At 40.1% G+C, this 13,653-nt stretch overlaps 1 protein-coding gene and 1 pseudogene across 2 annotated transcripts in view; one reads left to right on the plus strand and one right to left on the minus strand.

Annotated features, from left to right (window-relative positions):
- The first annotated feature begins 5,829 nt into the window (after positions 1 to 5,829).
- On the plus strand, positions 5,830 to 7,999 carry LOC149838660 (protein JINGUBANG pseudogene; annotated as a pseudogene).
- A 1,699-nt stretch (positions 8,000 to 9,698) lies between these two features.
- The window catches only part of RUS4 (root UVB sensitive protein (Protein of unknown function, DUF647)), a 34,278-nt gene continuing 30,323 nt past the window's right edge, over positions 9,699 to 13,653 (minus strand). The window contains exons 6-10 of one of the 2 annotated variants that reach the window (XM_090006729.1): positions 13,156 to 13,261; positions 11,380 to 11,479; positions 10,749 to 10,897; positions 10,589 to 10,654; positions 9,699 to 10,520 (exon numbers count right to left, since the gene is read on the minus strand). In XM_090006729.1, coding sequence (XP_089862855.1) covers positions 10,233 to 10,520; positions 10,589 to 10,654; positions 10,749 to 10,897; positions 11,380 to 11,479; positions 13,156 to 13,261 — 709 coding nt within the window. In that variant the 3' untranslated portion in view covers positions 9,699 to 10,232. Of the gene's footprint in view, positions 10,521 to 10,588; positions 10,655 to 10,748; positions 10,898 to 11,379; positions 11,480 to 13,155; positions 13,265 to 13,653 lie in introns of both variants that reach the window. The other variant, XM_090006728.1, reaches the window with a different exon arrangement.

A 13,653-nucleotide genomic window follows, 5' to 3' on the forward strand; every position in this document is an offset into this window, starting at 1 on the left:
AACCAACCCCCAACACCACTATCTAGAAGAGCATTAATCTTATGTTTGGGAACCCGTGTTGGAGGGAGTTGAAGGAGTGGAGAGAGTAGAACTAATGGAATTCAGGAGAAATGGATTTGGGAGGAGTTATGGACTCCCTGTTTTGTTTGGAAGCATAAAAAATTCCTTCAACTATTCAGGCTTGTAACTAAGCCTGATTCCTCAACATGTTTGGGAACAGGCTTGTAACTACTACTGATTCAAGAATTCAAGGATTTATAGCTACTCTTTTTCTTTTTTTTGTACTTTAGTAAGTAGATAAAGTCATCAAGGGCAAAAACACTATAGAACACACGTGTCAATGTATAATTTATTTATTTCATTATTTTTATTTTTATTTTATAATGAGGAACCCACCAAAATCCACACCTAATTGACCCCAACTTATAGCGGTTCAGCATAAAAAGGCGGACTGGCCCCCACCGTGCTGATCCTACCTGTTGCAAATTTGATCTCAAGGGAATCGAGCTGGGGCCCACATTCTTTATCCACTCTTCACAGAGATGCGTCATATATAATGGATGTCATTTACAAGGTTTGCTTAGTAAAAAATGAGCTTTAAGTCATATGATTTTGACATGCAAGCATATTTTTAGGAGCATAAAAATCAACGACCCGCCATGCACTAAAATGTTACGACTCAAAAAATCACGTCTTTAGATAGAAACGATAGCAAACAAACTATGTTGAATATATTTATGTGGTCAGATTGAGTCCCAGCTCAAGAGTTTTGTGCTTTCAATAGCACTAAATATAAGTTCCAAATGCAAAATCTCATGAATTGTGAGTTTTTTTGTCTCCAAAATGTGATGTTTTGTATCATTTATAGACCACCCATATTTTCATGAATTGTGCGCTATTGATTTTCACTGTCCCAAAAATATCTTATGATGTAATAGATGTAATAAAAACTTATCACCATATGTAATCATGATACAAAACTATATATATATATATATACTTCTATGGTGGTACTGTTTATGTTGGTACACTTGATTTACACAGATTTAAGCTTTAAAAGTAAGATCTAAATATTGGACCATGCTTTAGCATATTTTATTTATTATTTTCATGTGTTAAAGTTGGCCCAAATATGATGGTTTATGTTATTTTTAAACTACCCTTCTTTTCATGAATGGTAAGTCGTTGATTTTGACTGTCTCAAAAATAAAGTCTTATAGTGTATTAAACACGATAAAACCTTTTTTATACTAAATAAATCGTACTAAACACATTTGCATGGTTAGATATACCGTTTATTGGCTAGATCTATGCAAAAAGTTATGTACACCAGATGATATCATAGTACAAAACCACAATATACTCTTTCTCTCTCTCTCTCTTTATATATATATATATATATATATAACACATCAAGGTCATAAAGCCAAGAGCATCGTCTCGTCACAGTTTCACATATTTCATTTTGGATGAAATCCCCGCTATATATATATATATATATATATATATATATATATATATATATATATATATATATATATATATATATATATATATATATATATATATATATATATAGTAGATGGCAGCTGCCTACCACTGTTTTGGCCTACTGCAAGCCTACTAGGCTTTTTAAGGGTTTTCTCTTGCCTTCCTTAAATCTGACCATATAGACGTGTACATGCTTGATTTTATAGGAATAGACTATTGGATAGTCTTATTTAAATATAGGTTTTTATAAGGTTTGAAAATCGATGCTTCAAAGATCTTATAAATATTCAAGGCTCAAAAACATATTTCTTATAAAAAAATATGGTCAAAGTATTGTTTCCTAGCAAATCTACCATGCCGAACACATATGCATGGTTAGATTTGCAAAAAACACCTATTCACTTACAGTAGTCTGTCAGTAGGTCAGAAAAGATATTTGGATCATGCTTCTTAATAAAAATGATTTTTTAAATCCTGAATATTTATGATAATCTAAACCCGTTAATTTTTAAATCTTATAAAAACCTACCTACATGTCAGAATCAGACGATTCAAGAGTTGATTCCTATAAAATCAAGTATGTAGAACACATCTGTACGGCAAGATTTAAAGAAAATATTGAAAAACCCTTGAAAGTCCTAATAGGTTGCCGGTAGTCTAAAAAAGTGGTAGGCAGCTACCACCTACTCTCTCTCTCTCTCTCTCTCTCTCTCTCTCTCTCTCTCTCTCTCTCTCTCTCTATATATATATATATATATATATATATATATATATATATATATATATATATATATATATATATATATATATATATATATATATATATTAAAGCATGCTCACACTCATGGGTTTTCTTATTCTTGCAGTGGGCCGCTTTCGCATGATCAGGGATTCACCTAGGCGTTTTTTGCAACGATCTTATGCCATATTTAGGTGCCAAGAATGGGACAAAATGATACGATCTTGATATGCACACAGACATTATTTTAACATTTAAATAGTTTTTAATTATTTTCAACAGTATTTCAATAAATTATATTGATTAAAAGACTAATTAAAAAACATGTCCAGGTGTCTCATTTAAAAAAAAAAAAAATCCCATCTGTGACATAGATTATTCACAAGCATGACATAAAGGATTACCACCAAAAGCATTGGGTACGTGTCCTTGTCATTCACTCACTGTCGAAAAGTGCTTGTTTGGGAATTCGATATCTGGCGACATCAGAACCTAACATCCCAACAATTTGTTTATGTCGTTGTACCGTATTATTATCACAACCATGCTAATTTTGAGGCTTGGATTGCCCGTGTTTGTGCCACATATCACGTCTTATCCCCGATAGTGACGCTAACAGAACTCTTATTATTCTTGTATTTTAATATGTTCTTTACATTTTTGCACAAACATTTTTTATTATACATACCACAATTTTCCTGATATTTTCCTAAAACCAAACATTTTAGCTAGCAGTAGATTTTCCTAACTTGATTTTTGGGAGTACAAACATGACACACACATTAGAGAGGAGGATACATTATCGTTCAAATATAGGCCTGCCGTACCTGTGATGGTTCTCTAGGATCAAATATTTTCACCTAGGTTTAGGTTGCGAGATATTGTTCTACAGAAGCAGGTGAGTGAAGAGTTAGGCCCGGTTTTTGGTATCAGAGGGGACATGACCCATAAATTAATTATTGGATCAAGATTCATGGGATTACTTAATTTTGAATCTAAATCAATTCAAACGACTCTTTGAAATTCAAAGTATTATTTTATTATTTATTTAAATGAAAACCCACTCAATGATGTCATTCTATGAATCAACCTGCAGCTGAGGTTGCACAAATCAAAACTTGAATACGGCTTGTGAATAATCCAAAGAACATCACAAGAATCACTAAAGGTACTAAATAAACAAGAACAACTACTAATTCATCTGTCAATATTATCTCTACAATTTTGTTAGAAAATCATAGGTACAAGTAGTATCCACTCAATCTAACCTCATAAGGATATCACACTTTTGAATCATATTTTCCCAATACAAAAACAAGGTTTTTGAGCCTTAAAATTTCTATATTTCTTGAGCCATTGATTTTTCATCCATTGAAAAGCCTGCTTGCATGTTGCAAACACATGGTACAAAACCTGTTTTCTACTTAACAATGAATATCACATCTATAAGGTTGATCCACACACAAAAATGAAAAAACAGCATATTCATTATTTCCCAAAGTGGAGTTCTTACCACTCTATCTATGTTAGGACTAGCAAGAGATGCAACTGCTCCTTTGATCTCAACTCCCCATTGATGGCCCCAGATATTGGCCTTCAGGAGCCATTTTTAGAGCAGACAAAGAAATAAAGGATGGTTGGTGGAATTAAGGCTCTACAGCCGGATATGGGAGGGGCGATGGTATTTAGTGACGGTATAATTAATGCCACCTAATCCTATAGGTGTTTGGAAACCCTGTTTTGAGAGATGAAAATGGTGTTAAAGCTGGTAATTTCAACTACATCCTCACAAAGACTTAGTTGACAACTTCAGTCTTATCTCTCATTTTCAGCTCCACTCCTATCATCTCACTCAACTCCTCTCCAAAACCAGCTCCCAAACATAAACCATCTCCCCATGAGGTGGTACAAAGAAGAGTTATAAACGGGCCCCCTTTTACCTGTTCCTAAGGTCTGGTAAGCTAATTGGATCCATTTTGAATGGTAACACTGGTTAGATGTCCTAATTGTGGGGTGTTTATTAACAATCACAAATTAATATGAGCGGTATTTTGAAAATATATCAACATGTAACCTGTTTTTTTACACAATTCTCGTTTCTGATGATAACACTCAAAGATTATAATATGTTTATGTTTTACTTATGTCAAATTTTCCATGTCGAGAAAATCATGATGTTTTGTGTATTTATTAAGATTTAAATTTTGCCTAATAACATTCATTTGAGTACTTTTTAAGTTTGTTCAGAGGTGGGCCACATAAAGCAGGGTGGTCATGGGGCCCCACCCCGGGTTTTTCTTGCGTCTGTGAGAGTTTCTCATGATAAAAAAAAAAAAAAACTTTTTATTTTTCTTTCATAGAACAGACATTTTGATTTTCTCAAATTTTCCCTTCCCAGAAAATCTTGATACCAAGGTTTTTTGACGGTCACCAACCACACTTGGATCAGACTTGAATATGACCTGTTTCTTTTTTTCGTAAATGTTTTTTAAACAAAGTGGTCTAGCTTGCTTAATCCAGTTAGTCTTATCGTAGGCTTTAGTATTATATATAGTGTTTAAAAATTAAGGATCCTATCTTCTTAATTTTTGGATAATTCAATGAAAAACCCCAATCACTGACTGCACATTGGCTGGCCCCTAAAACCCTTGAGGTCCCCTCTACCAACCAATAAGTATGCCCAACATTGAATTTGCAACAAGAGTTGCACCCCTAGGTTTGGAACTTGCATGTCCCATGAACTTGGTGACATTCACAAGTAGCCCTTACCAGAAGAGTGGAGCGCTTGTGGGCTAAAGATCCTATCATCTGACATTGACATAGTTTTAAAGGATCTTTGTGGATTCTAGCAATGGCTAGAATTACTTCATATCCATGAAAAGGTGGGTTAATCTTAGCCATTAAATGGACAGCTAGGAATAAGGCTGGTACACTAGTGGAATGAACCAAGCAGGGCATGTTTGGGCTTGGCTTGTTTGTGTTTTGGCTCGCATTATTTAGTCGAGTCGAGCTTGGCTCTTCCCCGAATGAGACGAGCTGAACATGAGCTTTCTATGTTATTTATGCATGGAATATGTATTTTTATATATTACACTTTATATATAAGCTCTCTCCAGTCGAGTTGAACCAAACACTTTATTTTAGGGCTCTACTCATTTAAGCTAAATGAACTGTTCATGGCTCGGCTCACCAGCTATACGAACTACAAGCCGAACAAGGACGCTGGTTTGCACGCCTCGACGTTCTCTCGGTTGAACGGCTCAGCGCTAGATAGCTAGGATCGAATGTATGATGAATCTCATCATATGCCATATGATGGTGTCTGATATTGAGACCTTATAGGAAATTAAAAAACCAAAGGGTCCTATGAGGGAGGACAAGATAAACCAAGCCCAAATCATGCCTGCTAAAATAATATTTTTATTTTTTAGATTGTGGATCTTAATTGAAAACACTGGTCAGACACGGGTTTGTTATGTATTCATAAACCATGCATACCTGGTTTCATGTACTAATCAGCCGATTCAGACCCTATGAGTCTGACCCCGATTGTTATTCGGATCTCTTTTTTTAGTACAAAACCCAGATCCATACCCAACCCGTTGATCCCCTCCTTGAAATGCCCTATATCCGATTCTGACCCGGTTTGCACGCCCCGACGTTCTCTCGGTTGAACGGCTCAGCGCTTTCTCAGGTGCAAGGCTTTGCTTCTGCCACAAGGAATGCGATCTCAACCACCGTCCACGTGTCCCATCGACAACCCGTCGATCTTCGCTGCGTCCCGCCCCATTTTGTTTATACATAACCCCTACGCAGTCCACCCGGCCCAGACCTTTCAAACCTCTTTTCGCTCGCGAGACGCTCTCTCTTCCCTTCGTCCATTCCCTACCTCCTCTCTCATCTCATCTCCCTCACACACCCAAGAAGAAAAAAAACCAGAAACAGAGAAAAGAAAGAGAGAGTAAGAGGGCGAGAGAGAAGGGAAGAAGACGAAGGATAGGAGATCACCAACGGAGTGGCTGTCTCTCGGTGCATGTAAAACAAAGAATGCTAGAGGACACAGCCGGGATGGCGTACACCGCTCCCGACCCGAAGACAGTTCCCCCAAGGGGCAACTACCTCCACTCCGACCCCGGCGTACCTTCCGTCAACGACGACGACGACTTCGACCCCCGCCGAAGCAGCGTCTCCACCTCTAGCCACGGCTACTTCTCCGACCGCAACGAGGGGTCGTCGGGCTCGCCCTTCGTCATGTCCCCATGGAACCAATCCGCCAACACCCCCTTCACCCAGTCCTCCTCGACCCGCGAGGAAGGCACCCACGAGGCCCACGGGCTCATCGGCTCGTTGGTCCGCGAGGAGGGCCACATCTACTCCTTGGCCGCCTTGGGCGACCTGCTGTACACCGGGTCGGACAGCAAGAACATCCGGGTCTGGAAGAACCGGGAGGAGTACGGTGGGTTCAAGTCCAACAGCGGGCTGGTGAAGGCCATCATCATTTCCGGGGACAAGATCTTCACGGGCCACCAGGACGGTCGGATCCGTGTATGGCGAGGGTCGCCGAAGAAACCCGGGGTTCACAAGCGGGTGGGCACCCTCCCCACGACGCGGGCTCTCCTCAAGTGCTCCCTCAACCCCAGCAACTACGTTGAGGTCCGCCGTAACAAGAGCAAGCTCTGGATCAAGCACCACGACGCGATCTCCTGCCTCAGCATCGCTGAGGACAAAGGCTTGCTCTACTCCGGGTCGTGGGACAAGACGCTCAAGGTGTGGAGACTGGCCGACTCCAAGTGCCTGGAATCGATCGCCGCTCACGAGGACGCCGTCAACTCGGTGGTGGTGGCCTTCGACGGGCTGGTGTTCACCGGCTCTGCCGACGGCACGGTTAAGGCGTGGCGCGGGGAGCAGACCGGGAAGGGCACGAAGCACGTGCTGGTGCAGACGCTGCTGTCTCAGGAGTGCGCGGTGACCGCTCTCGCCGTGAATCCGGCGTCCTCGGTTCTCTACTGCGGGTCGTCCGACGGGATGATCAACTTCTGGGAGAAGGAGAGGCTGTCGCACGGCGGGATGCTGCGCGCGCACAAGCTCGCTGTGCTTTGCCTCACCGTCGCCGGGTCGCTCGTGTTCAGCGGCTCCGCGGACAAGACCATCTGCGTGTGGAGGCGGGACGAGGGGGAGGGCCACTCGTGCCTGTCAGTGCTGCAGGGCCACGACGGCCCCGTCAAGTGCATGGCCGTCGAGGCTGACCGCGAGGGCGCGCCCTCCCTCTACGAACGCCGGTGGATACTGTACACGGGCAGCCTCGACAAGTCGGTCAAGGTGTGGCGGGTGAGCGAGGCCGCGCCCGAGGGGACCCAAGCTCAGGCCGAGCCCGCGTCCTACGCGGCGCAGGTCGTGCAGAGCTTCTCGCCGAGCAACGCCGGACCGTCGCGGTGAAGAAAGGTAAGTTGAGCCTATTATTATTCGGATCGGGTCTTTAAAGGTCTCCACCTTAAATTTGGGTCCAAAATTTCAAACGGGGGCAATCACGAGAATGAGGTGTTATTAATCATGGTGATGGGTCGGGTTTGATGGTCTCTTAGCTCTGAATCACGTTGGGTGCTTGGACTCGGCTTGATTTGGTGTTGCTTTTTTGTATATTTATATATACATATCATACATGTGAAGGAATTAAGTATGGTTACTCCTTTTGGTTTGATTGTATATCTTACCAGAAAAGGGAGAGAATGAGTACGTACGACGCATAATTTGTAAAATTTTATGGTTGTTAATGGCTTTGCTTTAAAGTTTAAAAGTTGGTTTTCATGCTGCAATTATCTGTGTACACGTATCGATCATATGGAGCCATCAAATCTTGGCCCCAACCCAAACTGGGTTTTCTTTTTTTCGGGAACGAAAGGAAGAATAAGATCGCACTGACTTCAGATGTGGGTGGGTTTTGTTAGGCTGATCGAGTTCAAAAAGCGGCGGAAATCAACTCCAGCATGGGCTTAAAAAATAAGTGATAATGAATAAATTTAAAAATAAATTATTACATTTTTATAAAGAAATAAAAACCAAAAAATACATACAAATAAAATCAGTTTAAAACCCTAACTGGTAGGAGTATGTCTAACCCCAGCTTGCCTTTCACAAAAAGACTTTGGCGGTGCTGAACTATGTCTGCCAACCTACTGTCGCTTTTCCAATGGCATAAAATTGTGGCTAACCCCTAACCCTCTGGGTGTCATCTTGCTTGGATTATAGCATAAATTCTTCATAAACATCTTAGGCATGCGTAGGGCCCGCTCTTATCGCTTTGCCGCCCAACCTCACAACCCTGCGAGGGGCTCAACAAGTGCATGTTGAGCGATGAAGATTCTTTTTGGCATGAGAGTTTTACTATGGTATACTAGCAATTGACTTAGGCTGGGGCCGAAAGGTTTTATCCATCGTAGCGTGGGATCTTTGTGAGGGCATGCGTTGCATTTCGGGGGGTTGCAGGTACTAAAACATAATATGACCCTCCTTTGATGCATCTCAGGAACTTGATGCTCACTATAATGTTCGTGATGCTTATTCGGATGCGTAACTGACTCTACAACCTTTGATTGCTTGTGCACTCATCATAGGAAGGTGACACACCCATCCTTCGTTCACTTGAACATTTATATATTAAAAGCTTTGGCATCGCCGCACTATCAACCCGTTCAGTTTTATTGCTACAGACAATTCATGCTAAGCGTGCATGAGATATGCACTACCTCAAATTTCCTTCCACTAGGTTTACTTAGTTCCTCGCTTCTAAGGCAAGCTGTGTGTGACACGAGACCCAAACAACCCACCAAACTCCCTCTCCATGCAAGACAAGAGTGAAGAAAAAAGGCTGTCACACTTCGGTTTGCGTTGCACAGGATGTTGATGGTTTCCGCAGAGAAAGAGGCTTTTGCATAGGCCCGACCAGAGTGATGCGAAAGCTGGGGGGGGAGGGTTGTATTCCGAAAAAACTAACCCCTCAAAACAACACTCCGGCGGTCCAACCACCTTTTCCATGGTAAGCATTCACGTGGAGGAGAGGTCGGACTCCCTTTTGGCAGGAGACCCAGCAGTAAAACCCACACGGGATCTCAATGGGCTTGATTTGCAATGCATGGAAAGGGGCCCATGCGCATTGTCAGAAGTGAAAATGAAGTCCAACCACCCCCGTCGGACTTGGCTTCCTGTTGAAAGACGGGTCTCTCTCATTGCAGAAAGAGACTCCCGTGTTTCATTGGTAATCTATATGACACAAGAAAACATCGCTGTTTCTACGCTACACAAGCGCTCTCCCAAGTAAAATGACAAACTACAAGATTAGGGCTACTATGTGAGTGCCATCAGAGGCATATTTTCAGTACATCTAGAACATAAGGGTTTACTTTAAACTGAATTTTCCTTATCCACATTTTGTCATACCAGTACCAACATAAAATGAAACGGAACGCCTGTGACAGCAACACTTATCATAAGCAGAAGCATTTCATGATACTTTAGGTATTATTCTTTGTGGTTATAATCAGCCGAAAACGAGGACAACCCCTGTGGATGGCCTCAATGACATGCATAGTTCATAAATAAAATGCCTAAAAGGATATGTTTTAAATCCACACTGAATAGGTATCCACAACTTTGCTTTTCTTTCTCTTCCCCGCTAGCCAAGCTGAGTAGACGCGGTTGAGATTCCAATACGGGACCTCTTAACACACCTTTTCTTATTGCTCTTTATTTTTCTTTGTTCCCCTCATTCCCCCCTCAAATGGCATAGGAGCAGCAACTGTGCATTAAGCACATCCATGCAGCTGGTGTAGGAAAATCACTGGGGATCAGTAAGTTGATCAGATTGTCACACTGCGACCATTGTCTGCACCAAGTTCTCCATCATCTGGAGGAATAAAGACCACCACTCGGAAGTGCCAATGGCTACATTTTCCTAAAGGCCCTGAACACTTCCGAATGATAATGGAAAAAATATGTGTCGTAGCACTCAAATTTCTAAGCTGAACCGCATCCGCTCTAGGGAGTTCAACAGTACGTTTTTCACAGCCCAGCCAGATTTCTTCATTCCTTCTATCACTAAACCAACCTCACAATCTGCAAACTTCCTGCCCTCCTCCACCATCTTAAGCCAATCCTTGGAGCTGATGTCAAATTCCAGATCTTGACCACCACCAGAACATATGGTTCTCGCTGACTGCTCCCTGGCACACAGTGAAGCTCCACCCAGTAATGCCTCGGTTCTTCGTAGCAAGAGAGCTTCACGAACGTGACATGCCTGTAAACAGGATCACATTGGTAATCACTGGAATGAAAAATGAAAGTAGATGTTGGTTTTTAGCTCACCTCCAACATGCCCCTAAGGATGTCTGCAATGCAAGCCTTTTCATGCAGACAAAGTAGCACACAACCCTGCAACATATAATCCAAATTGAGTGAGCTATGATATTAATAAAAAGTTGTGTCCTTATGCATGTCAGTGTGAAAATTTATCAATGATATTTACTTGTTTACGTGCTAAGCCCCGGTGAGTGGTCTCCAAGCAGATGAAGTACATGTCATGCGGTCTCAGGGACTGCATTGCTTGCTCTAAAAACTTTGGAGAGGGTTCCTTAGGATCAACACATCCAATTCTGATTGCCCATTGTTTGCTGTCTGATCCAAAGCCCATTAACCATCTGTAAGTGTCATCGCCAACATATAGGCCTGTCAACAGGTCAAGTCTTACCGACTAGACCCGATACTGACCCAACAATATTAGGATCTGGACCTACTAAGGTAGGCCCAATCAGCTAATTGTGTCAGACTCATAAAATCTAAATAGTAGCGGACCTGGGTCCAGTTTGAAAGTTTATAACCAGATCCGAGTCTGATCCAAGAGATTCAGAATTTTTACATATAAAATATTTTAAAATGGAGATGTTACCAGGTTTGGTCCTAACTATCTGAAACCAGACCTGGATCTGGTCCTGCCTAAACAAGAGCTGGTTGGATTCCATCACCTAAAAGTCAAGATCTGGGATCAGATCCACAGATCCACCCAGGTCCAACCCCTTGACAACCCTACCATTATCCTTTTAATTTATAAAGTAAACTATGCTGACAAGCAATGAAAATGTAGCTCCAGAGCAAGTCACCTTTTCTCCACATGCTATTGTCTTCTTCACTGCTTGCTTGACCTGGCGAAGGCACCAATCCAGATTGAATCCATTTATTTATTATAATCTCTAGCCTATCCTGCATACCCAAATTGAGGTTGAGCTCATACACCTTAGGTTTTCTGACACATTATCATAAACTTCTACAATATAGAGAAGAGAGTGAGTCTATTCCCTTCACTTTTTTCTATATATAAAACAAAAAACATAGTTGCTAGAGTGGGAATCGAACATGGGGAGCAGTCATTCAAAATTTTTAAAAGAATTGGGAAGCAGGGAGCAAGTAGGAAGTGGTATATAAAATTGTGGGAAATACTGATAAAATGACGGATTCAAGAAAAAAAATTAAGAAATGAAGTTTTTTGAGGAGGAGAGAAACATATTAATGAATAGTTAAGAAATGACATTTATAATCAACAACTACAAAATCTTATTAAATATCTAGATCATTTAAGAGAATAACACATTACACCAATAGAAGCACAAGACGTTTAAAAACAACTTAATAAGTTTATTTTGGAGTTTGAAAACAAAATATTAAAATAATAAAAAATATTTATGGCAAGTAATTCCTATATTAAAATTCTAAGGAACTTCAACTAAGCCTAACAATATAAGCCACCTATTATATGATATTTAATAAAAAAACGTATGCCAATGGTGGACAATGTTATATAATTCCATACATATGAAATGATATTCAATGCCAATCTAAATTGAAAAATCCTTACTTTTGAAAGGGCATAGAAAAAAGACATAAATACTGTTTCTTTTAAAATGATTTACACGAGAAAAAAGAGCATGCCTAGAAAAAGGTTACTTTTTTATGCCTTTAAAGTTTTCAATTTAGCACATGCAAAATAGTTTACCTAAGTTTTAGTAATTAAAATTCCTATATAAGGAATTGAAAGCCCTCAATTTGGGATTTAGAATTTCCGTAGCAAAAAATTAAAATTCCTAGGCATGAGAGGAAATAGAGTTTCCAATCAAGGGAATCTCGATTAGCAGCCATATTCCCATATGATGGGAATTGCGAATCCCTTGTTCAGGAATCCCGATTCCCATGGCTAAGTGTGACTCCAGACCACTTCCACTTCTTGAGAATTGTGATTCCCATTTAATAAGTGCGCTTATGGTAAGTATGACAAAAAGTAGCTTGTTTATGTTAACTCAGCCCATTATGAAAGACATGGATTTCCTAACTTTGAAGGTAAGGGAACTCTATCACAAAAGTTTAAGTATACTGTTATTCATGATAAATCATGAAAACAAGAAATTATTCTACAATGCAGTACTTTAAAACAGGAAAATGAAATGTTAGTATGTCACTGCAAAGAAAAAGTTACATGTACCGATTATTCATGCATATTGCATACACATCGTGCACTAAAAAATCTCCCCATTTATCGCACACGCACACACACACACATGGATAATCTATCTTCACTCCTGTACACAATTCACTTATATAGTAGTCACATTGAAAATCTTCACAAAAATAGCTGTATCCATGTAACACACAGCTGTATCCATTTAGTGTGTGAATGTGTTGTAAATTAGAGAGATGTTGAATACACAATGTAACATCTAAGAAGTTTAACAGACACTTGTTAGAAAATGTTAAAAATATATGACCAGATTGAGGGATGTTTTTTATTTTCTTGTTTTTTTTTGCCATTTTGTCTTTATGTACATTAATCAGCTAAAGCTAGAGTTGTTGGTCAAATTGGAATAATGGCAGAAACTGAATAGCACCTTCGTTAGTGTTTGTAGATGCACATGCTTCAGTCCCTGGGAGATAGCATACAGATCCAATGCAGCAAATGATGGATATATGATCAGAGGAATAACTGTTTGTAATCTTCTACATTGATAAAACCGTGTCAGTAAAGCCACCTGATGCATAAATAATCACTTCAAGTTCTCAATTTTGCATCCATCACTAAAAATGTTTAAGAATAAATTATAATGCATGAAATTCTAGTCAGGAACAGGATTTCAATGGTAAGACTACAAAAATCACGAAGGAATATCATTCGTATTTTCTGAAAAATATTTTACTCATAGATCTAGCTCAGTTATAGCACATCGTTTTCAAGACTTCTCCACTGCAATTTCATGCCACAATAACAACTTTAAGAATGAACAACAGTAAGGGTAGCTTGATCACTTAACATTATTTTTTCCAAGTCTTGTTACTTTCATTTCTATGTCCTTTTCTTTGTCAACGTGTAGTGTATTTAAAAGGAATTA

This window comes from Nuphar pumila, chromosome 5 (assembly GCF_984573655.1).
Source record: "Nuphar pumila chromosome 5, dmNupPumi1.hap1.1, whole genome shotgun sequence".
In the NCBI taxonomy this organism is placed as follows: Eukaryota; Viridiplantae; Streptophyta; class Magnoliopsida; order Nymphaeales; family Nymphaeaceae; genus Nuphar; species Nuphar pumila.